This window comes from Ambystoma mexicanum, chromosome 10, assembly GCF_040938575.1.
Source record: "Ambystoma mexicanum isolate Mex_15411 chromosome 10, UKY_AmexF1_1, whole genome shotgun sequence".
Lineage (NCBI taxonomy): Eukaryota > Metazoa > Chordata > Amphibia > Caudata > Ambystomatidae > Ambystoma > Ambystoma mexicanum.
In genome coordinates, this window is record NC_090932.1 from 1,528,622,459 (window position 1) to 1,528,648,915 (window position 26,457).

Here is a 26,457-nt window from a genome sequence, read left to right on the forward strand (position 1 = left end):
TGCACCAACATGTGTTTACTCGCTTTGTCCCCACAGGCCATCCCCACCCTTTCTGGTCCCCCTCTGATGTCCCTTGTGCCCCCACTCTTCTCGCACACAGGTGTTGCCTGTTTTTCTTGGTTCTTCTACCCTGCTCCCCACCTCCAGCCTACTTCTGCAGGAGTCTGTCCTGATACATTCTAGTTTCATCATCCCGGTCTTGTGGCCAATGCTGGATTTGACCTTTATGGACTTCATTGAACAGTGTGTCACCCTTTCTCAACTCTCATGCTGGACTTCCTTTGCATCTTGTACTCCTGGTGGCCCTGAATCATGCTGATCCCATCTTCATCTTGGATCCTGTCTTTCAACATTGTGTTACTACTGACTTCTGCAATTGTATTCGCTCTCTCATCTTGCTTCTCCGCTCTTTTTGACTGCTTACTCTGTTTTCTCCTCCTCTCCCTTTTCCTATCTCCTCCCCTCCTCCCTTTACTTTCTTCTATGCAGTTAATTGTCCCTGGACCTAGTATGATAGCAACCTCGACTGTCTCCTCCCCACTCCCCTTACTTCCCCCCGCACCAGCAACATCTGAAATGTCCTCAGGCCTAGTACGATAGTTGATAGTTTTGTTCCTCCCCTCCCTTTCTGCACCCCTCTTCCTCACCTTTTTGTTTTTCACCGGCTCTACCAGAAATGTTGTCAGTTCTAGTACGGTAGTTGCCTGTCTGTTTCCATTTCCTTCCCACTCTCCCCCCTCCTTTCCTTTTCTATGTCTTAGCTCTTGCTCTATCTGAAATGTTGTCAGGCCGAGTACGTTCATTTCACATCCTTACAATGGCATTCTTACAGGCCATGAACAGTATGTGCATAGGCGCTATATAAATAAACTATCATATCATAATGATTTCTGAGCTACGGTTAGCGTCTGAAATTGAACGTGGAGGGACTGGCGAAGGCATTCTCCTTCCTTTACAATTTCTTGCAGCGTAAAATGGTGCTCTGCAGAAGTGTTCTCTCCTCCAAGAGATTGTTGGCGAAGGGTTGGCCATTATCTGACCTTCTCTACTCGCGTATACCCTATTGTGGGAATACAAAGGATACCATCTCAAGCCAATGGGAACATGGACAGACCACTATGATTAGGTGCCTGTAGGAAGCACTTCTTTCTTGCATGTCAACATAATCGATTTGCAAGTGCCGGGAGGGCCCTTCTGGCAGTGGTATTGTTCCCCGCAAAGTTTTTAACGTCTGGCCAGACAAACTGTTTGCAAACCATACAATTTCCCATGAACTCATTCACTCGCTCATGCATGTTTGGAACGTACCATCCCTCACTCGGTTCTGCAGCTATGCTTTCTTTGGACACATGGGTGGGGAAATGTAGCTGCTCTAAAGCTCCATGTAACAATGTTCTGGACATTTCATGCTTCCCTGTGCTATTCTACCGCCAAATCAGGTCAGTTAGTGACCGTGAACATCCTCTTTTTATCCACAGTTCTTTCCTCTTTTGGTACCTCTCCTTGTAATTCTACTATGTGTACTATGTGGATCTTGTTATGTTCTTCCTCCCCACTCTTCCTCCTTTATGCTGCAATGAGTGGCACCTTTTCCCCCTTTTCCGGGGTACCTCTGAACTCCCCCCTCCCCCTTCCTCTGGTATATATGCTGCTGCTTTTGTCAATTAATTCTTTTAGTAGTTCTGCATGTTGTACAGGGGATCAGTCACTTGAATCCCCTCCTTTCCCACCGTGCCAGTCCTGATTGGATAGTTGATGTGACGGAGGCAGAGTCGGAAAAGATATTTGCTGCATGCCCCTCCATTTTTAGAGCTCTTATCATTGCCACTAATTCTGCTGCCTGTACCGACTAACGCAAGGGTAGTTGCTGCTGAGATGCTATTACATATTCACTGTTTATGCAGCACACTACTGCCGCACCAGTAGGTCTCCTTCCTGTCTCTGGGTCAATATTTAATGTCCTGTCAAAATAGACCATGTCTGCTCCTGCTATTTCTTCCTCTTTTACCTGTACGTTGCCTTCCCATCCTGTCTGTGCAGAGCACACAATCATGTATGTAATGCCCTTCCTGTATTGGTTCTGCTAGGTAGATTTCTGGATTTACGCGTCAGCACTTTGCAACCTCAATGGCTGGGTTGGTTAATATGACCTCCTATCTCAGTGCTCTTTGGGTAGTTGGTGTACTTTTTTGATTTCTCAAGGATGGTGAATGAGTGTTCCAAGTACAATACTACAGGACACCCCATGGTAATCATCGATGCCTTCTCAGTTGCAAATTCTGCAGCCGCAAGCGGTGTCCTCTCGCTACTGGGTCTAGGCTTCCACTGTAGTAATCTAGTGGTTATGTTCCTGCAGCTTCTTTTGTCTGAGCACAGCCATCATCACTGAGCCATTTGAATGTGAAAACAAATTGAATTTTTCACTGTAATTTGGGGTGGCTAACACTGGTGTGCATGTGCCAGTGCATCTTTTAGTCCTGTGAAACTTTCATTCATTTCAGATGTCCCTCTTCTCTTGGCCCTGCAGTAGGGGTTTAGTAAATGTGGCATATCAAATTCCTGTGTTCTGCAATAATTACATAGACTTAGAAACGTCTGCATCTCTTTCACCGTTCCTGGGTGGGTGGTGGAATGAATGGGTGTTATTTCTATACTCTTCAATGGATACACACCTCTTCTAGGCAATACTGTAATTTTGCCTTATCCACCTTGCACCTTTTCTCTGCAAGTAGTGACGAAACCTGTACAGGGTCTGTTCTACACTTTTCTTCTGTCTCACTGCATATTAACAGATCGTCAACATAGTGAATCACAGTGCGTGATGTTCACTCATTGCATGGATCCATTTTATTATCCTGTTGAAAGTACTGGGTGTTTTGCAGTACCCCTGGTGCGAACATGTGTTTGAATCTAGTTATTTGATACGTGAAGGCAGTCCGATATCTTGAGTCTGGGTGCAAAGGTATAGAGAAGAGGGCATTTTTCAAGTCTGTGACCGTGAAGTACTTTGCCTTCACTAAGATATTGTACAATATGGTGGTGGGGAACTACAGGAAATTCTGCTACCACTTCATTTAGGGGTGCAAATCCTAGATGAAATGCCATGACCCGCCCTTTGATTTCTTTATCGGATAGGTTGCTGTGTTACAGGTTGATGTCTGAATTATGCCTTGCTACCATAATGAATGCAAAGTGTAGTATATCCCTTCCTCTGCTTCTCTGGTCAATGGGTATTTTTTTGCCCGGGGCAGCAGGGCCTCTTGTTTCAGTTTATATTTGTACTGCTCCAATCCCTTTCATTAACCCCACATCGGGAGGTCCCTTGGTGCACAACTCATCCGGTATCCTTTAGAGATCTGCCTCTGTGTATTTATTTTCCCTCTTCACTACTTTTGTCAGAATGGGCACACTTTTTTTTCCAATATCTGCACTGGGCAAGGTATATGTATCTTGAACAACATCTCCCCTTCCTCCTCCTGATCGGCAAACAACTGTTCATCCAATACTTCTGTAATTGTCAAGGTGGGGTCAATGCACAACACTGTCAACCACTCCTTGTCATTGTCTGTTCCACACAGAATCATCAGGCCTTTGCATATTAGTGCAAAGCTGCCAGCTGCACCCCCATTGTTTTCCCCATTAAGTCCTCTTTCTGGCTTGCACTGTGGTCTGAATAGAAACTCTGAATCCAGTTGGAACACCTTCCCTAGTATTCCCAGGACCCATCCTAGCAGTACTTCAACCCCGCACAGGAACCTGCTGTGGTATAGTGGCTGTACTCGCAAAGTTGCTTTGCGCGGGTGCTGCCAAGAGAAGAGCTGCTAACCGGACATAGTAAATGGCAGGCGTGGAACTCTCCATCCCTTTCTCTGTGAATGATATGGTTGCATTCAGTTTGCTGAGCAGGTCTCTCCTCAAGATCTGAATGGGTGTGTCTTTGGAGTACGCTTTGGAGTGTCTTCTGTTATGGAGAATTATCATACACGTGCTAATTCCTCCCACCTTAGAGCCCTCCAGCTGTTTTGCTAAACTTTGGGACTTTGAACTTTTCATTTTCAATATGTTTTTCTGTGTTTGTTGGAGTTTTAGATAACTCCATAGACCCTTTCGACTTCCCAAGGTTTAAATACCTTCTCTGGGATGAACTACTGTTGCCCAGAGAATGTAAAGTTAAATTGACTTTACTAGTCTTTTTAAATTCATAGACCCAGCACATACTATCTTCCTATAGAGTGCTGGAGGGGTTACTTAGTATCCCCTAAGTCTAAACACTCCTGTAGCTGTCAAAAGCTACCCTTTCCTATTGAAATGGCTGGTGGCAGTGGTTTTATAACGAACTACCATGATTTTTCCCGACCGCGAATACCGGTAGCTAAAAATCAGGGCCATCCTGTTTTTCAGTATGGCGCCCAGGACCCCTCTGTAAAAACAGACTCCGGTCATCTTTTTTTTCCCCATTTCTTTGTGGAAGGGTCCTTCTGGTGTTTAACTCTGTGTGCCAAACCAGGTTTGGTCCCTTTGTTCGTGAGCCTTTGGCGGGCTTCAGGGCTGAAGTCCGCCCATGGCGTCTGAGTGAATGGGGTGGGCAGGAAGTGAGGGAGGTACCCGACACTCCCTGTGCTTGGTCTCCTAGGAGACCCAAATGCACTCTGGTGTGATTGGCTTGCGGACTGTCCGGCAAGGACAGACACCCTGCTGGGTGAGTGACAGCTAAGCTGGAATGAATGGAAGAAAACTTTAAAAGGCGAGTCTCCAGGACTGGAAGGCAGAGTCGACCACTGGAACGAAAGAACCGAAGACGAGCTGGAAGAGGACGGCTGCTGCAACCACTGGGCCATTGGTTTGCCCGGTGAAGCCCTGCTGCAACGCCGAATTGCCAGAACTCCATTCGACAGAGAAGCTCCTTCAAGGATGGCTTCTTCCTTTGAGTTGGTGGGGCCAATCTTCTCGGCAAACGCCTGGATACCATTCTCGGAACTGGTTAAGGTTTAACCAGGGAGAGGGAAACCAGTTTGTGTTTGGAAGCCACAGCCACCTGAGCTGAAGTGATGCCATTTTGTTTGCTCCAACGACGATCCTGCGCAGTGCAGGAGTCCCCTGACGTCCTCCCTCTTGTCCCCAACAGCAAGATCTGCAGGAACTGCCAGGAACCAACGTCTTCAGCTGCATCTTTTTTTGCTTCACTTTAAGGTACCGTGCCATCCGGTTGTGAGATCCTAACTCTTGCGGTGTAAGTGTGTGAAAATTTCCCACCTTACAGGCCTAATCAGCTTGTGACCCAGCATATCTTTCTTTGTCATCTGAACTACTTCTAAAAACTTTTACAAAGACTTCTCCATTTGTACCAGAACTGCGCTGTCCTATCCAAGAACACTAGACTATTGACTTTGGCCTGGCCTATTGAATTGAACTGACCCTCCTGGTACATTGAACCTTTGCATTACATGAAAGAAGTGTTGTACTGTAGTATATTGGTGTTTAATATTGATTTCTACTAGTGAATGTTTTCTAAATGAATGTGTAAATAAATGTTTTAAGTATTTTTACCAAGCAACTTGAACCACTGTGATTGTGATACTTCTGTGTAACTTCTTCTACTGCTCACATTCCCTCTTGGGATAAGCCTGGCTGCTCAGCTCGCTACCAAAAGTCTGTGGTACAGACTTATACCAAAGGTTGGTTTTTGCTTACACCTGTAGTCCTAATTGTGTGTGGTGTTCCCAGAGGGTACTGCATGCAATTCTGCCTAACATCTTCACTTTGTTAGATAACAGGAACCCCCTCACCCCCTCACTCCCTACCTGATACAGGATTTGGTTGACCCTGTATCTTTAAAAAACAAGAGCTCTCTTGTTCCTATTTTCACTGCCATCTCTGGTTCCTCTTTGGGGTCGTACTGATAGGACTGGACATGCTCTGGCTTTCAGTGGGCACCCCTAATGCTGTTATTTTGCGGGAAGGGGAAAGGGTTCCCTCCTACCAGGCTGACCCCTGTATAATGTGGCACCACCTTTTGACCTAGCACCACTGTTTCCGCCTGCTGCTGTGGGTGGCTCGACTATCACTGGGACAATTAACCTGCTGTCGGTTGTCCTTTCTTGGGGGGCTGCATTCCTCCATGCTGTGCTGGCATCTGTGCTGGTTGGATCTGCCCTGGTGGATACTACATTTGCTGCTACTGGAGCCTCTGCGGATGCGCTACCTGAATTGCCTGTGCTTGTTGCATAAATGGACAGGTGATTGCCACATGTCCCATGTAGCATAGTTTAAAAACCCTGTATCCTGTTCCTCGATTGCCCCCCCCCCACATCCTTCCTATAAGGAAGTATCCCCCATGCATGTAACTTCTCTGTGGTGGTGTTCCCCATTGTGGTCCATACTGTGGCTGTTTGTACCCCCTTTGTTGTGTTGTTAGTCCTACGGGAAACCCTTCCTGTGGTGCTGGCACCACAGCAGCAGAGTCTGGCGTGAACAGTGCTCCTTCCATGGTGCATTTGGCCAATTTCTTTTGCATCTCTCACGTTCCCGCTTCCTCTTACAGTAATGCACTATAGTTGCTTGTATTTCGGGCCAGCCCTTAGCTTCTATACCCACTACCTTGTCCAAGGAAGCCTGTTTTTCTGTTGGAAGTCCTTTTACAAATATATGATGGAACAATGGTAATCATTCATCCCAGGACCTTTGTGTCTTTTGCGTCCTAAATCCTGAACTCGCTTTATATATTCAGCTGGGTCATAATCGCCTTTCATTTTGTAAGCCATCACGGTCCTCAGGTCATAACTGTCTGGATACATGCCCCTTAAAACTTCCCAGACATGTGCTCGACAATTGTTAAATGAAGCTCTGTCATGAGCATTGGTGCTCAATTTCACTCCTTTATAGCCAGCCGTATTCCAAATGTCGGCCTGTTCTCCTATAGTTGCGGAAAACAACCTTTTCATATCCCCTATGGCCAGCATCACCCTTGCTGTCTTTCTCGTGGGCCTGTATCCATTTACTGGCCCCGACTATGAGGGAGGACCCACTGCATATTGGGTTGTCCCGGTCCATTGTTTGCCAGGGCACATAATGGGCTCCCTCTCGTCCCTTCTGTAGTAACGGCATTACCCGTGTCTTGGGTCCTGTCCCTCCCTCTCTGACAGGGAAAGTAAAAATGGAGTTAACACAAGCTGTCCTACTACGTAAGGAGATGGACCTGTCACAACTGTTCTGTCGTTTCCACTCTTTTTCTTCCCTTTATCTTAAGTTTGTCGGGTGTCCATTCATCACTGTCCGCGTCCCTCCATTTGTCTCCTTATAACCCTTGCTGCGTCTTCCTCATCCCCTTCATCGTTCTTTTTCATTTCTTCCTATTCGTCGTCCTCATCTAATTTGAATTTTAATCTTCCTGATCATGTTCTCCTTTATCCCCTTTGTTCCTCCTTCTCACTTCCTCCTTTATTGCCCCTTCCGCCTCACTAAATAACACATCCTCCTTTTTGGTGTGTATTCTTTTCAACATCTGCTAGATATTTTCTTTCACCCCGCATGTACACCTTGTGCTTGTTAGGGAGAATTTTTATTTCAAATAGATTGTGTCCTCACATCTTTGATATTAGATATCCAGCTTCAGCTGCTTTGGAATTTTCAAAAAGTGTTGTGATTGTGTGTCAAAAATGTCTTTGGCCGATCCCTATTCTGTTTGTGGTGCCTCAGGCGGACAATAACACCTCGGACTGCTCCAAGTGCCAGTCTGACTGGAAAGATCTTGAAGAAACTAAAGGGGAAGTTCAAGGTAGGTCGAATCTCTAAATCCCCTATCTCGGCCAAGAAACAAGCAACTCTCCTCTGAGGAAGAAGGCCAAGCGGTCGAGATTGAGGAGTGGCTCTCACCACTCTTCTTCGTCCTCGAAGAAGTGAAGGCATCATGGGTCTCCTTCGTCAGACGCTTCCCCTGAGAGGGTTTTTTGCCCAACTAAAAAACCACTATGGCCGAGTGGAAGGCTTTCAGAGCAGAGCTGCTCAAAATATTTGAGGAGCAGAAGCCTCCAAGTCATGCTACTACCATGCCTTCGAAAGAAGCCGGGAAAGAAAGGGCTCAACCTGAATCCTGCGCACCCTCGAGCCCGGGACGAAGGCTTGATCCGCATCGAGAGCCGTCAAGGCCTCGATCTGATGAAGTAACAATGAAGGATCAGTCAAGCAGAAAGCATAGGTCGAGATAGTCGACACCAGCCAAACCATTGACGCTGAAGGCATCGACGCCAGCTGGTCCCTCATTGCCAGCTGTGCCATAGACGCTGAGCACCCCTGTAAAACATATGGCGCCAATGAAGAAAGTTTTGATGACTCTTCCAGCATCTAACCCATTATTTACAAAACCTCTCATTCCTGAGAAAATACTATTCAAAGTCTTTCTTCCATATAGGAAGAGAATGAACCATCAGATGAAGAGGCCCCTTTTGGCCTCCAGTTTGGTATTCCAAATGTACCGGAAAGTTTTATTGCAGAAGAGTCCAGGTTGAGAGACCTCTGACAACCTACAGACTGCAAGTGGGGTGGATACCGCAAATGAATTGGAGTTTGGGAGACCAGAGGCTGGGGAGCATGCAGATGCGTCATACAGACAACTCATGTCTAAAGTAGTGGACTACATGGGGTGGAGTAGGCCTCCATTGCCATTTGAACAAGATGATCTAACGGACATCTTAGATAAGGGTCCTCAGTCAGATCCCATATTACCTTTTGACATTGCTTTGCAGAAAAGGGTGGCGGCGAATTGGGAAACACAGGAAACCAATCCGGCTATGAATAAAAACTTGATCAAGAAGTACCGCCCTTCCAGTAGTGCCCCGACTACCTGTCAACACCCCACTCCAGAGAGTCTGGTGGTGCAGGCAGCTACTGCAACATCTAAGCAAGCGGCTTACCCTACCATCTTTCCAGATAGGGACGGCAAAAGAGTAGATGGTAGATGGATGGGCAAGGAAGGTGTTTTCGGCAGGGAGTATGGCACTCAAATCTGCCAACTCTACATGTGCCCTTGCAAAATGTACGTTCATTCTGTGGGACTGCATTTCCATGGCAGCCAAGCACATTCCCGAAGGGGATAAAAGGGACTGGGTCTTAGCCATAGTTAGAGCCGGCAAAGAAGCCATCTGTGAGTCTCTTCAGTCAGGTCTGGATTCTGCTGATGGCATCAGCAGAGCCATGGCTACTAGCACCGTTATGCAGAGATTGCGTGGTTGCGGAAATTGGGTTTTGCACCGGATGGGCAATCCAGACTTCTCAACATGCCCTTTGACGGGTCTCACCTTTTTGGCAACAAGGCTGACAAGTGATTTGCGAAGTTGCAGACCTCGAAGGCGGCATCCAAATCTTTAGGCACCGCTATTGGGCAACCTCAGCCTTTTTGACCTAGTGGACTACCTTGAAGGGGTAGATGTTATCGCTTCTACTCCTCAGTTAGTTTTACTGGCCATTCCTCATGCCCTTCCAAGGGGCCAAAGAAGAATTCCTCTTGGTGGACGAGGAAGGGGTGCAAAGCCAGCTCAAGAGGCATCTTTACCATCTGCCACTGCATCAGCCGCCTAAAAACCTCTGAGGTCTTGAGTCACAACTCACCAGTAGGAAGCAGACTGGCTCAGCATCTAGAGGAATGGCGAGACATTACTTTGGATGCTTGGGCTTTGGAAACTGTAGCCCAGGGGTACTGCCTTCCTTTTATACAGAGACCTCAGAACAATCCACCAGGGAACCACTCTTTGAGGATTCCAGATTCGCTCCTTGTGTAGGAGATTATTAACCCTGTTAGAGAAAGGCCCTATAGAACCAGTGCCTATAGTGGAGAGGAACAAGGCTTGGTGTTCCCCTTCTTTCCTAATACCCAAGAAGGATGGAGGACAGAGACCCATCTTGGACTTGAGATACTTGAACAAGTTCCTCAGGAAGTTCAAGATGGTCACACTTTCTCCGATCCTTCAGGCCCTCCAACTCCAGGACTGGATGGTGTCACTGGACCTTCAGGATGCTTATTTTCGTGTGCCAATCCGTCTCAAGCACAGAAAACACCTGAGGTTCGCAGTTGGCGGTTCTCATTATCATTTTCGAGCTCTGCCATTCGTGCTGACCTCCGGCCAAGGGTTTTCGCCAAACTGTTACTGGTAGTAGCAGCGAGTCTCGGGCGAGTGGAGGTTTCAAGTCGACCCCCTACCCGGACAATTGGATGATCAGGGCGTGTTCTCCCCAAGTCCTGGATCATCTCAACTTCATGTGCCACTCCCTTCACAGATTGTGCTTCTCCCTCAATTACAATAAGTCCCATATGACACCACCTCAAATTCATTAGAGCTGTTCTGAATGGTTTCTTGGGAGAGAGCTTGCCACCTGAGGTGAGGGCTTAAGACATTCTTCAGATGGTCAGCAAATTTTAAAGGGCCCAGTGTCTCCCTTATGGCATCATGCCAGTCTGAGAATGAGATCCCTTCAATGGGCTGTAAGCAATCAATGGTCCCAGTGCTCAGGAAAGATGTCAGACCTACTTCAGGTTCCCAGCAGGGTCACACAGGATCTTCTGTGGTGGGCCTTTGAGGACAACATTCTGAAGGGAGAACTTTTTTGGAAACTGTGGCTGGAGATCGGGGTGGGGAGCCCACACAAACGATCTGATAGTCAGCAGTCGTTGGTCTCCATCGCAATCCAAACTACATATCACTCTTTTGGAGCCGAGGGCAATCAGACTAGTGCTGAAGGCTTTTCTGCCCTCTGTACGAGGAAAGAATGTCCTGATAATGACGGACAACACAGTGGCCATGTACTAACTCCACAAGAGAGGAGGTGTAGGGTCACAACCACTGTGCAGAGAGGCAATGCTGCTCTAGTACTGGGCAATACAAGAAGGAATCTGCCTATCGGAAGTTCACCTAGCCGGAGAGGAGAACCGAGAACATGGCGGTGGACGCTCTGAGCAGGAAGAGCACAGCCTCCCATGAGTGGGAACTAGCTCAGGAAGTCCTTCAAGAGATCTTCACCCTTTGTGGGAACCCCTCAAGTGGAACTGTTGGCGAGCTGTGTCAAGCGGAACTGCGTCTGTATTGCTGCAGGGAATTTCCCCCCTAGAGGAGCTCTAGGAGACGCATTTGTGGTGAACTGGGAATTTCCACTCCTGTATGCGTTTCCTCCAGTCCCCGTCATTCCTCACGTGATCAGGTGGTTGAGAAAGTTCAGGAAACGCATGATTCCAATTGACCTGGATTGGGCCAGGAGGATCTGGTACCTGGACCTTCTGGACATGTCCATCCGCCCTCCAATACGTCTTCCACAAAGAGATCCTTCTCTCGTGAGAGGAGAGTCCGGTTCTCCATCCAGAGGTTCTGAAAGGCTGAGGTACTAGGATTGGGACCTCCCGGATGACATAACAGAGATTTTGCTTTTGGCCAGAAGGCCAGCAATAAGGTCTCTGGGGCTCCAGATTGGTACTATTAAAAGCTATTTGGCGGCGCTGTCCATCTTTAAGCCCTCGTCAGAGGAATATTCATATCATATTTAAAAAGTCCCTTTGACTTCTCTTAATGTTTGAAGTACATGTTCTTGGGTGAGCTGCTGTTCGCATGAATAGCAAGATGACTCCTGTCTTACTTACTGTTTCTTTTGTGGGTCCAGCACAAACCACCCTATGTGGAGTGCTGGGGGGGAGGAGGTTACATAGTAACTCCTTTTATCCTACTTTTCACCTAACATTCTGTTACACTCCTGGCTGGTGGCAGTGGTTTCTTTTTTACTACCTGTGTGCCATGTATCGGCAGGCTGATTCCTAAGCTGCAGTACAGCACACCCAAGGGTGACCATTTTCTCAAAATGGCCCTGTCTTCTTTTGTTCGCCATTTCTTGTCAGTTTGTTCCTTCTGGGCTTTTACTCTGTTGTTTGAGTCCTTTGTGCATTTTGACCTCAACCCTGAAGCCCTCCCAGGCTCCAGTGTGTCTGGGAAGGCAGGAAGTGAGGGAGGGTCCCAAAACTTGCCTGTCCTTTGTCTCTAGGTGTGCCGGAGTGAAACCAGTTCCGATTGGCTGTCTGGATGTCCCTAGGCACAGCCACCCTGCTGGTTGATTGACAGCCTAGGGCTGTGAATGATTAGGAACTTGCTTAAAAGGCAAGGTTTTTGGGACTAGAGGCAGAGTCGACCAGTGGAGGACAACATCCGACAAAGACGTGAAGAGACTCGAGCAGCACTATCCTGGACCGCCAAGTGCCTGGTGAAACCCTGCAGTTGTGCTCAGCCGGTTTTCATTTAGACTGGGAAGACTTGTACAGGATGACTTCCTCCCTTGGGCTGGTGGGACCAACTAGCCTTAAGACAAGCTTCATTCTTGCGCAACCCCTGACTTGCTGTGACTTTCCAAGGGTGCAGAATCCCAATGCCCGGGGACCCCTGACCATAGAGTGCATTGTCTTCGGATGTGCGAATCTGGCCAAGCTTCGTGGGCATCCAGAAGACCCTACAGAAGCAGAAATCTTCATCCAGATTCCCCTCACCAGAGTCCAGGACCGAGGGATCAAGTATCTTCTTCCTTGGCGCAGAGTAAAAAAGGCACCAAAAAACGCGAAAGGCAGCTGAATTGAGTAGAATCCATTACGTCAGAGCCCCTGTCTCAAGTGCTGCTGTAGAAAGTCTGACGTCCTCCCTTTTTTCACCAAGGACAAGGATCAAGGGTCTGTCATACTGCAACAGGAAGGCTGGAACGAATTATTCAGTTCACAGGTACTCTGGGGCTTGGGGTACATCTACCGCTTGCCAATTGTGGTGCTTCCTAATTTGTGGAGTGCTATTTTACCCTCTGTTGAGTTGACCTCAACTCACTTGCACTGGCCTTTCAGCATGACTTGTCTTGAGTTGCTGCGATTCTCTAGTTGAACTACTGACTTTCCTAAGGTAATTTCTAAGAAGAGAGCATCAGAACTTTGAACTGGCCCATTGACTTTGGCTGTCCTGGCTCCCTAAAGTCCCCCTTCTGAACCTATTGGCGTTGGCAGTGCTTGTTCCTTTACAGGTTTTAATTGTTGAACACTATTATTGCTGGGATAAGACTGCCTAAATCCCTCTGGGAGAATCACTCTTTTTCAAAGTATGTTCTGATCTAACTATAACTTTTCTTTCCTTAAACCTCAATATTGAAATGGTGATCATGAATAAGTGTTATTACCAACCTCAAATGACGTCACTCAATGCGCTGGAATATGTATAACCTATGGAAAGTTACGCACCTTCTTTATTGCTCTTGTTAAAACAGAATCCTAACTTTGGGATTAATGTTATTAGTTGCTGCGTTTTTAAAGATTGTTTTCATATCCTTGTGTATATAAAAATACATGTGAAGTGTGTAAGTGTTTACTTGTATACCTGTATTTACTGATTTCATTGTACAGCTCTACAGCTCACATTACTCCTCTTAAAATAAGTCCGGCTGCTCAGTCAAACTACCAACTTGTGTAGAACAGGCCTATATTAAAATCTGGGTTACCTGATATAAGTCTTGTTAAGTCCCACACCAGTTGAACTCTACAAATTGTTACCTAACAGCGATTCTTTCTCCCCCCCCCTTCCGTACCCCCCAGTATACCCTGCGACTAGTCGCAAGGTGGGGATATAATCCATAGGGCAGGGGTGGTGCACTCTGTCCACCCCCTCCTCCCCCCCCCCACCCCTGTCTTTTCTTCTTCCTTCAATTTGTTCCCTTTGGTCTCCTCGTATAATTTCCAGAGACCCAGTATGTTCTGCCTGCTCTTTGGCTTGGAGCCTTTATATTTCGTTAATAGGTGCGAGAACATTTTCTCTATTATCTTGCTGTCAAATGACTCGTCCCCTGACCGCATGTGGAAACACTGTCCTGCAGTCTCCCGAGCCCAGCGAACATTGTATTTTAATAGTTTATTGCGATACTGGGCAAGTTGCGCCACATGCGGACTAGGCGGCTGTCCCCGTAAACCATGTTTTCTTTTCATTCTGCAACCCTTTATTCCCCCCTCCTTCTGTTCTTCCAACTCTTCCTCTTCTTTTTTTATTCCCACTCACTCCTCTCAACATTCACTCTGGCCCTTTCCACTGGCCCTACGAGACACTCCACTCCTTCGCACTAGCCCTCTCCACAGGCCTGACCACTCACTCAATGTTGCCTATGTTAGTGCAAGAACATCCAGTGTCCAACCATGCATCACTCCTGCTGGTGAAATGCAAAGCCTGCTGTTTTACACGAGATACCTCTTGGTGCTAACTCATCCACCACGAGTCACTGAATGGCTCTTAACTACCACATGCGTGTCCCCCTCTGAAAAAGACACCCACACAACTTGTACCCCAATGACGCAACTATACAATCGCCTGCACTACGCGATACTCCTGTCTAACAGAGTTTGCCACACAGTAAACACCTCTCCTGCTCTACTGCATGTGCGCCCTATCGGGCGGTATGCTCCAATATCTACACTGCTACGGCCGATCGTCCTCCCTTCTCTGAGGATGCATCCTATACACTGTAAAAAGTATCTATCCCCCCCCCCCCCCTCTGTAGGCATGCACTATTGTTCAGCATCTTCTTGCCTGGCTATACTCCCGTCCTGGATACTCTTGTGTACCCTCGGCACTAAGCCTCCACCGCAGACTCACCCTTCCACTGAGCACAGGAAGATGCTTGGGACCTGGCAGACGTTTGTGAACTCGGCATCTGCAGAGCCTCCTCAGTGATGCGCAGTGAACAGGTTTGCGATCACCAGACCCGCACCCCCAGGGAGTGCGGCCAGAATACCCTCCGTGGTCCGGGGAGGACTGAGATATCTCGCTGAGGCCTCCAAAAATGTAGTCAGGGGCTATCAATTGGAGCATGATAAAAACCACATACTCAAAAAGTAGAACAAACACCGGGCAAGAAGCAGTGTTGTTTATTAAAGCTGGGTGAGCAAAAATTAAACCGAACAATGGATAGGCTCAGATCGAGAGGCTGACATCTGAATGGAATAGGAACAGTACTATTATACCAAGAAAAGTAATGGTCGGAAAACCATTTAAATATTTACAAGTTGGAGAATTGCTTTTTCTATGTTTCCCAGAGATTTCATTGGTTTGTGGTCATCACCAACTAAAGGTTTACGTTGATAAGTGAAGCGTAATTGAAGCAAACAGTTAAACAGTTTCCCATTACAATGCCTCCCGTTGTGGTACCACAACTATTACCACCCAGAACAACTTGTTATTACTGAAGTAACACTTGTTCTGACTGTTAAGAAGGATTTCTGAACTTTCTGAACTCTGTCCTAGAGGGGCAGAGGATCAGAAGGCCAACCTAGTTTATTGGAACAGGGTAACCTCTGGACAAGCTAGACCAATCGGGGTAGCGATGGCAGGCGGTCAAGACTAAGTCTCAGGAGGGGTGAGGGTGACTGAAATACCTCAATGAGCATACAAAGCAAGGACATTTACAAATTACTTCAGACAGGTGTTCATTAAAAATAGACACATTTATTACAAGGCCTTTGTAACATAGTGTTACTGCTGTGATTCTTTGCTATGGTCTAAGTAAACGAACACATCACACTCAATACAATATATATATCTCCATTGGGGTCCAAAGTGTTAAATGCACGAAATATGTTGACAACCTAGAGGGGAAGGAAACGGGCAGTGCAGGTAATCTTTAGACCCAGTTCCACATCAATAATACACCCAAGAGGCAGTCCAATCCCTACAAAGAGAGGAGCCTTGTGCTCAACAGTACAAGCATGTGCTTGTGCCAATGGGCAGGATAGGATCTCTTCAAGGGTCTCTAGCAGCCCAGGAAGGTGGATGAGGTGATGCAGAACAAGTTCCCACTCTTCAAGGAGGACCTCCACTTGAAGGCAGAGTCAGTTTGAGAGTGCAGGATGGAGTCGCTATTTCGCAATAGCTGTGGAAAGGAGCGGGGCCCTCAGAGGCCACTTGTGCGTAAAAATGGGCTCCTGCACTAGGAGCCACCAGCTGTGGTAAGGAGTACTCACCGGTTCCCGACACAGGCAGACCCAAACTTCACCAGTTCAGTCCACTTTGCTGGCAGGTTTGAATGCAGCAGAAAGGACGTCTCGGCACCTTGTAGTTCATGTGATACAGCGATGATAACCAAACGGGATAGTGGCGATTTCTCTGCTCCGGGAGGAGGAATCGGCCCAGTTTCACTGCAACGGGCTTCAGTGGCAAGAGGGTCACAAATGCGGCGAACTTGCACAGTTTGTTGCTGCGGCATGGCAACACAGTAAGCGCTTTTACTCCGGTCCTGGCGCACTCGTCTCACTGCAGACCTGGGAATACCAAGTGTATGAAATTCGGTGTGAGGGTGCCGTGGACACAGAACTAGCAGTATACCGGGTTTGAAGGGCCTCCTCGAAACGGCGGCGGTGACAGGGCAAAGCAACTGGGTAAGATGGTCAGTCCACTAGTTGGCCCTGGGACACTTCCGAGAAAGCTTACTTGCAGGGTTTGATGAAGGTGCCGAGAATAGTTGGTCCCACTATTCCAATGGGTCGAAGCGTCTTCGCAGACCTTCTAGGACGACCAGATGCAGAGGTGTCCTGCGGGACGACCGTGGGTTCAGGCTGCATACCTTCCAGCGGATCATCGACTCGGCTTCGTGTTGCAGGATACTTGGCTCCTATCCTTTGTTCGGTGTGAACTCAGGAGATCGACAAGTTCCCTTTGCGCCAAAATTGAGAGGGCCCAATGGGAGATCTGCTCACAAACACATTCCATACGTGGACTAATCCCGGACCACAGTGGTCCCAGGCATTCAGGGCACTCCACTCTCTGGCACCGAGGATGTGTATTGGGATCAGACATCCCAGCCCACATCCTGGAGGCACACACACACAAGGAATGCAGAAGCCTGCGAAAGCATTGGGATTCGCAGGAAAGTGCATGACCAAATAAGGGGCAAGATGGTTAAAGGACAGGACACAGAACCTCGTGGCAAGGCCGTTTTGGAGCCAGGCCACCTATCCATAACTAATGCGGTCAACATGGCAGGAAAGGGTTAAAAATAATGCGAAAAGTTAACTGCCATCCTGTGTTGTCCATGACATATCTGCACAGTTCATAAAAAGTCCAGCGAGAGTTTCTAGGGCCTTTGGAAATGACAAGAGACCCAAGTGTGCTGTATGGGAAGATACATTGCACACTTGTTACATGTTGCACAAAAGCTGCAACATGAGGAAAGGACTAAGGGAAACAGTCTCCCAGTACTGATTGTCTTAAGGGCATGTCAGTTTCCCCATAAAAAGTGAGCGAAAGCCCAGAGGAGTGCAGCTGAAGGCTGTGCATCTCTGGCAAAGTCAGTCAATGGTGTCTAAACAGCAGCAAAAAAGTTTGGAGGTTGACGCATGGAGGGAAAATTACATCTAATTATTAAATCTTACCTAACACTGACCGCCGTAACTTTAATATACTACCAGCACCATTGAGAACGGAACACCAGACACCCTACAGCTGGTGGGAAAGGGCACATTCACACAAAACCTGTTGGATGATGACCTTCCTGAACTCTGTGGTAGATACTTTGGAGGCTGATCACCTCCCCAGAGCTCAAGATCTTACGGTCTGATTGGTTCTCCCAGGAACGGCACTCTGTCCAGTGTTCCTTTCCCACAGCCATCTGCCGATGGGCATCGGCGGTCATGTTACCTCCACACTGCTACAGAGCCAGCCTCCCTGGTGCCGTGCAGGGCAGCTAATGTGGCTGACCTCCCTGTAATTACATCACCTTGTTCTAGTCATGTTTTTCTTGTGATGCATAGTTTAAGCCCCACCCCCCTTTGCAGATTCCTGTTGTATTCATCATGTGTTTCAGATCGAGGTTTCCCAGTCCAACCCGCCCGAGGGATTTCCCACTACGTGTGTTTATGATGGCGCAATTTCTGTCCTGCCCCTTCTTTAACTAATCATAAGCCAGTATCTTGGACTGGGAGTACACCCAATGCATCATTACTGCCCCTACCTTTCCCAGGTGAAGCACTTTGTACGGGGCATCTGTGGCTTAGGATGCCTGTCATTTCCCGCATAGCTGCCCCCACCATCCCCATGCTTTACTCTCGCAGTTGGTATATGTGTCCCCCCTGTCTGGCGCTGAATTGGCACCTTTAATATATCATCATGGCTACACTTCTTAATACTGATGACAAGGAGTATAGTTTAGCCCGTCTGTGCCTGTCCCCGTTGTGGGCAGCCCTGATAAACTTCCCTGGGGGAGGGGGGGGTGGAATGCGTGATACCATTGTGGCCCTGGCCCCTACTGAAACCGTTTGGCCCGCGTCTTCTGCTATTTCAGATGTAGCTAATATGGGTACCACCTCCGTGCTGGTCTAATGCGTGTTCCCTTGGTGCACATAAATGATGTTTTCCTTACTTCAAGGCCATGATTCTGATCTAGTCTGTATTGCAGAAACTTGGTTTTCTCCATCCTCTGACCCAGAGATGGTTCAAATGCTTCCTGCCGGTTTCTCGGTATTACATGTTGATCGTGCTTCCAGTTCTCTTGCAGGCAGAGTTGCACTTTTATTAGGAAAACTTAAATTGTTTGTTATTGCCATTAAATAAGTCTTGGTGTAACAAAGTGGAAATGCTGCTAGTTAGGTTAGCAGTTTCTGCCACGTTCCTTCTCCACTTCCTTATTTTCTATCAATTTCCATCTTATAGTCTAGCTGCTTTTGAGACTGAGTTCTTTCTGATGATCTCGGATTTAGCCCTCGTGCACAATCATTTGTGCCTCCTTTGGGATTTGAATATCTGGGCACATGCCCTTACTTAGCGGCCAACAACATTTTGACCTGCACAGAAAGCCTTGGCTTGCAACAACTTGTGAGGAGCTCTATGCACTCAAAGGAGCATACTTTGGACTTTATCTTGGTCCCAAACCACTTGTTAGTGGTCTCTCCTGCCCTACGGGTCAATCATTACCGAATACCTTTCGAGGTTGTGGTGCATCAGGCTAGGCCCAGACCTTCTCAGTCTAAAACATTACAGAAACTGCAAGGAAATTGAGGCCAATAGATTAGTACAGCAAGTAGCATGCTCTCGGCGGGACCTCCTGCCCCTTTCTCTGCCCTTTACACAACATATGGTGGCTTGTTCAGAAGCTGTTGAAAACCTAGTGCCTCTAAAGTGGTTTTACAAAAGTGCCTGGCCATCAGCACCCTGGTTTACTTCGTGCACTGGGTTATTTAGCTCGTAGGGCAGAACACAAGTGGCGACTAAATTATGATAACTTTCTTACATGATCCTTTTGAAAAGATGCAAGCATCAAATCATGAGGCGATTAAGCTTGCCAAGGCTACTTATTTCTCCTCAAATATTCAGTCAGCAGTCAATACCTTTAAAGCAACTTTTTCAAACTGTAAAAGGCTTGCCCTCGCCTAGATTGGTATCTGCGACACTAGCTTCGCAAGAGAGGTGTGACAATTTTTGTCAAATCTTTTTACTAAATGAATTCAAAAAATCTGAGCAATTTGCAGATGCAGATGGTCTCAGCCTTGCTGCCTTTAATTTATTTTTGAAGGATCAACTTTTTTCATTTCCTTCCGCCAAACTTATTCTATGGTAGTTGTTCTGGCCCTTATTCGCCTCAAATCTGCATCCCCGGTGGACGATATACCACTTTTCTAGTTTTAAAGAAATGGCACATTCACTCAAGGATGTTCTAGCTGAGGCAGTAAACGCCTCCTTGTTGTATGGACAAATACCTACGGCATTAAATGCTATAGTATTGCCACTCTAAAAGAAAAAAAGAAAAAGCCAAATCTCGGCTGCTCTAATTACCGTCCTATCTCTGTTGTCCACGAAATTGCTAGAAGCAATTACAACCCCTCAACTCGGTTATATCTGCAGCACAATCTTATCCTGGAACCGCAGCAACTTGGCTTTTGTCCGTCAATGGCCAGAGTCGGTACTTGATGACCTGTCATTGATTAGGGTTAAGGGTGGCATGGCAGGTCTAATTTTATTGGACTTGTCAGCCGCCTTTTTGATACGACTGACCGTGCCATTCTCTTGCATAGGCTTCAGGAAATTGGCATTTCTGGATTGGTCTTGGACCAGTTTCTCGTCCTCATTTTCATTCTACCCCAGGCTGGTGTTCCTCAGGGCTTGGCACTCCCCACCCTCCTCCTACTTTCCAGTATACACCAATGACGCGCAACTCCTGTTTCGCCTTGATGGTGGTCAGGACGGAACAGCCGCACGTCTGTTTGAAAGAAGTAAACACATGTATGAGCACAAACTGGTTGAAATTAAATGAGGGTGGGGGGACAGAGATACTGGTGGTGCTGCCCCCTCGCTCCCAGGCTCTTCTGCGTGCTGGGATGTTGATTTTTGGCCACCCCTTTTTGGGCTCTCTTCCAACCCCTGTTAAAACTGTAACCAATCTTGGCGAATAATTGCAAGTTCTGTCTCTTGTGAAGCTCAAACTCTATCCTCAGTGCCGGCGTTTTCAAATTGAAACGGTTTAAGAAAATTCTGCTTTTTTTATTCTAAATGTCCATGCTCCAGTCATAGCTGCTTTATTAACAGTATCTTAGATTATTGTAATGCTACCGTTTTTATTTTGTTATTTTTCTTTCCTTATCGTCACCCTGTCTCTGTAGCTCGCAAGATCTCCATTGGCTTCCGGTGACAGCTGGGATCAAATCTAAATCTCTTTGCATGATTCACTGAGCGTCCCATAAGAAAGGGTGCTGGTCTTCCTTATCAGCCAAGGGGTCATTTCATAGGCCTACCTCCCCCTATTGCAGTGATACGGGTGTTCCTACTTTTAGCATTTGGATGTAAATGTTTTATATGGAAATTTGTATGCAGTGTATCACATTGACGGGATTAAGACAATCTTGACTTTTGGGTGATGAGGAGCGGGTCAGAAAATTGGAGGCAAAAAGGTAACTACGATTTTACTGTTTACCTTATCGCGGCCTGCCCATCACCATGTTGTCACTTATTTGAGGTGCAGAGCATGTCGCCAAGAGCTGAATGACCTTTCCATATAGTATTTTTGAGATGACCTTGAAAGAAATCTAAGAATAATGTAAGAATTTGTGAAATGTCTGTTGCAGTGGATAAAGTGATCTTTACACATTTTTCTAAAGTTTAGCCAGAGTACTGCCCATTTGTCCTTGTCCACTCGATACAGACTACTTGCATATTCATAGCTAAATGTGAGACCTTTGCTCTTTTCAGTGTGATCCTGCCCTGCTGCCAGAGCCCAACCATGTCATGTTGAATCACCTGTATGCACTTTCCATCAAGGTAATCTTGTTAGAATTGATGGCCATGTGAGACTTTCCAAGCAGACCGCTTATCCACATAACCTTCTCTTCATTATTTTGTAGGATGGCGTAATGGTGCTCAGTGCCACCCACCGCTACAAGAAGAAATATGTCACAACACTACTGTATAAGCCTATATGAGTTGAGCTGTATTTATTCGCCTGGCATCCTGTGGGGATGCTGTGGAGTGGGAACACGATTTTCAAAGGACCATGTATGTGTTTATTTTTCCTTTGTTAATCTGTTTGGTGAAGCAACGTTTTCTTTCACACCTGCCTTATGTACCGCCAGGCTGGGTTACTTCAGAGAAGTCTGTGTTGGAGCCGTTCCAGAGGGCGGAACTTGATTCCAGTCAATATTGAGCAAAGGAGCTGACCTGAACCTGTTTGGAGCAGAACATCTCGAGAGCATCTTTTTCTCTGGAAACTGGCGGTTGGACAATTGGCATAATACTGTTCTGAGAGGAGACTCGGGAATATTGCACCTGTTTATGAAACTGATGTTTGGGAGAGCTCTGCACGTCTGTCCAGGCCTCCGTCCTCCACTGTGCACGCTTCATACTATAATGGATTACCTCACGCTTCATGACTGCACGCCTGGCACTATCGTCAACTGAGAATGTTTATAGGGGCAGGGGGGCAATGTATGGTCCTAGAAGGTGACTCGACTTTTGGAAGCTTGTGAGGGAGCATTTTCAAGGGGCAATTTGTTTTAGAGAACCATCAATTCTGTTATTTTCTGGGGTGAATTGTTAAGTTTCAAGGGCTGAGGCACTGTTGTGGGCTGAAGTAATAGTTATATAAACATTATTGCATATCCTTCAATTATGCCAAATGACTAAAGGGACACACCTGCAGGGGTTTGCACACTTTCTTTTGTTCAGTAACTGCATGCCCGTTTTTCAGGGGAAGGTGTTTTCTTTTCTTTTTTTAATACATGGATGCTTGTGCGGATCGGTTTTGATGTGCATCGCACACAGGATATTGTACTATTCCCACACCTAAAGCATGTTCACCCAAGTGTCAAGCTGTTCACAAAAGTACAAGGCAATCAATTGACAAAATGTAAAGATGGTTGCAAGTAAATGAGTCTGCCTTGTCCGGCAACTAAAAACCATACAGAATTACTGGTAATAGCCTTTACTCTGTCTCTTCTTATCACTAGTATATTTCCGTGTAACAGCAGGATGACACCTAGAGATAGCCAGCCTTTTGTTACATTATGTTCAAAGAAGAAACAGTTTGTAGTCCAAACTGGTTTAGCCATACCTCCAGGTGGCCTAAACCACCAAGTTGCCATGATTTTCAGCTTAGTAAATCTTTCCAAAGTTATGCCGAAGTGGACCACGTGGCCCAGTTGGCGTCAGCCGGGTTGCCGAGCCCAACCCATGTGCATCATGTACTTGGTGATTCAGGCATAAATACCCTTTATCAACATATTTGTAAAATCACAATTCTTTGTATTCAAAGCATCCAGGAACCCCCGGTGGTACTACGGATCTCCTTTCCCATAAGGGTACAATGGGTGTGTGTCTGATTTTTGCCTGAATATTCTACTGGAACATAATATATATGGTTACGCTCGTTTTGGTAATGTTTTGCTCAGTAAGCCAGGTGTAACATTCTTAAAATGACTACAAGATATACTGGAAGTGATAATTCTAAAGGAACATTGCACAATGGTCGTACAATTCTTGTCCCTTTTCTGTATAGCTTTAATGCACTGTCTTATCTTTCAATGGCCTTGCTTCTTCAGCGGGCTGCACCCGGTGCTCGCAGAAGAAACAGATTATTGGATTTAATGTAAGGCAGTGTATTCACTATGTCTGGTGGGCACTGACTGGTGGTAGTGCTGCTGAACCTGTGCAGTTCTCTTTTTAAACCTGCTCAAACACCAATAATCAAGAGGAAAAAATAGAAAATAAACACATTTGTAGATTGTGCATTCTTGTCTTCTGGTTCCTTACAAAGGCTGTCGGAACAGCACCCCTGGCAGAACTATACACCCCCCCACTGCCTTACCACTTACAGACAGTGCACTCTCTATCATGTCACAGTACACCCCTCCCCCCTGCTGTTTGTCCCCCCGCCCTGCTGTTTTTTTCCAACCTCCACCCCCCACTGGTGGTGCTGCTGAGAACAATGGGTATGGTGGCTCTACAAAACTAGTACTGGAAACCACAACTCGCTCCCACATAGAGAGCACATTGTAGTAGCAACATACTCAAGCATCCGCTATCATTCACCCATCTGCTTCTAGTGGAGGGAGTTGTCATTGGACCATCAATATGGGTGCAGCAAATTATTCACTGCAAAATCCAAAGGGTTGGTGTGTACATCTCTAAAGTATGCTAGGTGAGAATCATATGAAGTTGAACCAAAGGTAATTGGACAAAAGGCCATAAATCAAAAGGCTCCTTGGTGCCACAAAGCCCTAGTGAAATGCTGTAAATAGCAGTGTTCCGCTGTATCTGGGACTGACACAGGCTGTAAGGCCCTTCTGTGTCAGAGCCCCTTTTCAATGTTCTGATCTTTGATGCTTTAAACGGGGGACTTGGGAATCTTTGCCCATTGACCCATATTGAGAGAGGATGGATCCCTGCCTCACTTGCTCCACTTCAACTGGGAGGATTACGGAAAGCCCTACCCCAAAATACGGGTATTTGTCGTGTTGAGGTATGCCATTTGCAGCTCCAGCTACTGCCATCGCATGGGCCCCCTGCTCCTAGTTGCTTTACTAATTATGCTTCAGTGGACTCCATGTGTTCCATGGTTTTGGGAGGGTATCAGTAGCCAAGACCTGGCACAAAGCAGCTCAGGGGTGAAGTAGATCCAGAGTTTATCTAGTTTACAGTGAAGTAAGATGTCCAGATGAAGACCGGTTTTGACAGTCATGTCGTTATGTAGCACCTCTAGAGGACTGGTTGGAGCTGCTGTAGCACTCGCTAACCATCACCCACGACAAACTGAAAAGAGAGCTAGAGGTTGGCACACATCAGACCTCTTCTTTAGGATTGATTCCAGTAGGCTTTTTCTTTATTGTAATACCATAAGAGTCCTTCTACCAGGGTCCAGGTACTTTCTGAGTGGCCAAAATGGGTCTTGGTGAGATAATGTAGGGGAAACTAAATAAATGTTTCTTGGTACTTCATTACAACACTGATGGATGGCTATGGTTTTAATACCAGGTGAGTACCATATGTAAGAACTCCACCCATATACCAACAGGTGTGAGGGAAATGGACAAAGGGATCTTGCAGTGTGTCCCTTCTACTAAAAAGTGGAGCTATCTCTGATGAGGCAGCGGGAAGGGGCACACAACTGGCTTCTCAAGAGCTTGGAGGATCTGCATAGTACTGGCCATTTTGAACGTCCCCTTGTGTAGGCACTTGTTCAGCAATCATAGAGCCAGGATGGGGTTCAGACTGCTCTTGCTTCTTGGCTAGTAGAAAGTACCTAGTGTACTATTCCTTGATATTTACTCTTTGACAGTATTAACAGCTGGGAAACCTCACGCTCAAAAACATTGGTGGAACCTGCAGGCTGGGGAATCGCCAGAAGCAGTAGAAGTTATAAAACATGGCTAACAAACCCTACCTGTTAGAAGTGCTTTGGTCTCCACTCTTGCAGAGAGGATTAGATCCAGCCCCCACCGCTGCACCCCCACAAGGGTAACCTTGATCAAGTGGTTCAACCTAAAGTGTTCCAGAGGAGATTGGGGCGGGCGGCCAGCCGTCTGCACATTGGCCCTTTCCCTCTGATTGGAAGGGGAGGAGCCGGAGCCACCTTTCTTGTTGCTGTTGATGCTGTGCTGCTACAGCTTACCGCTGTGCTACTGCAAAGAAAAAGGTAAGCAGGCCGGCAACGGGTTTCAGATGAAGGTAAAAGTGCAGAAACCCTCAAACATTTCACTATCATCTTGGGTCGCTTGCAAGTCTCTAAAGATCTCTATCTTTGACCCAAAGAGGCGTGTGGCCTAAAACATCAGGTCTCAAACCCTCAGCTATAAATGGCGACTATCATTAAAAGATGAACATTAATGAAACTGAGGATGAACCAAATGGACACAATGAAAGTACTGGGCCCAAGATAAAATGAGAGAAAGGGAGATGGCAAAGCATGTACTCGCACATCAGGCGGGGAGAAACCTTTTTAGGAACGGTTGTAGCCAACGGGGCTATGCTTAAAAACTGAGGCTTTTTGGACACAATATGTTGAATATTATCAGATTACCTTGAAAATATCTGTTGTTAATTTCTGGGCATCTATAGAAACGAATTATGGTTAATTCATCAATAAATGTACTCATTTTATTGTGATTTTGTCTATAGTGTGTAAGGTTTTATGTTGACTCTATATGCACTTTAAATAAATACGTTCTTGTGAACCATCGCGCCAGTGCCCATGCAGTCCAGTGTCCAGGCTATTTCTGCAAATGTTTGCCTGTTTTCTTTCTGGACACCATCCATTTCTGCTGCCATTTTGTCAAGACTGCTCCTCCACATCACTTGGGGTGCACCTGACCAAGGTGAATGTGGCCTGGGCAGTTTGAAGTGCTAAGTTTCCCAATGTAAAGCCTTTTCTGGCAAAGGAATGTCCTTTTTCAAGTACGCCTCCACGGAGCAGTGGCTCTTGGCCATGGGACGGGTGGAGGAAAAAAGCAGGTTGGGATTGCTCCCAGACCGCCACCAACAGCTCGGTAAAAGGCGAAACGGAGAGCCATGCTCCAAAATATCAGGTAGCACCTGGAATCCTCCGCGTTTTCTGTGGAACAAAACATCCCTTTAAAATAATAGTCATCAAACAAATAATAGATTAAAACAGTAAACTAGGACTTTTATTTATAAATTGTGCAACCCACGGACTAAAAAGACCTATCTAAAAACAAGACGAAATACATGTATAGCCTACTATTTTTATTGATTGTAAGTGAAATGTATAAGTTTGCTTGATTATGTAATATGTATAAGCTTTGTAATAAACCAATTGTACAATTTTAAAAAAATATATATCTACACAATTTGGTCACATAGTAATAACATCATAAAATTGTGATTTATGTGTTTAAAACGTATTCTTACTAACTTCTGTCTCCATCGGGCACTCTGGGTTCATATGCCTCTTAGTCCTCAAATTCCATGCCCGGTCGGGGTA

General features: G+C 46.5%; 1 protein-coding gene across 2 annotated transcripts in view; it reads left to right on the top strand.

Annotated features, from left to right (window-relative positions):
- Window positions 1–25,712, top strand: part of PRKAB1 (protein kinase AMP-activated non-catalytic subunit beta 1) — a 165,483-nt gene extending 139,771 nt beyond the window's left edge. For both annotated transcript variants that reach the window (XM_069619708.1, XM_069619709.1), the window contains 2 exons: window positions 21,216–21,284; window positions 21,368–25,712. In XM_069619708.1, the coding sequence (XP_069475809.1) occupies window positions 21,216–21,284; window positions 21,368–21,445 (147 nt within the window). In that variant the 3' untranslated portion in view covers window positions 21,446–25,712. The remainder of the gene's footprint in view (window positions 1–21,215; window positions 21,285–21,367) is intronic.
- The last annotated feature ends 745 nt before the right edge of the window (window positions 25,713–26,457 follow it).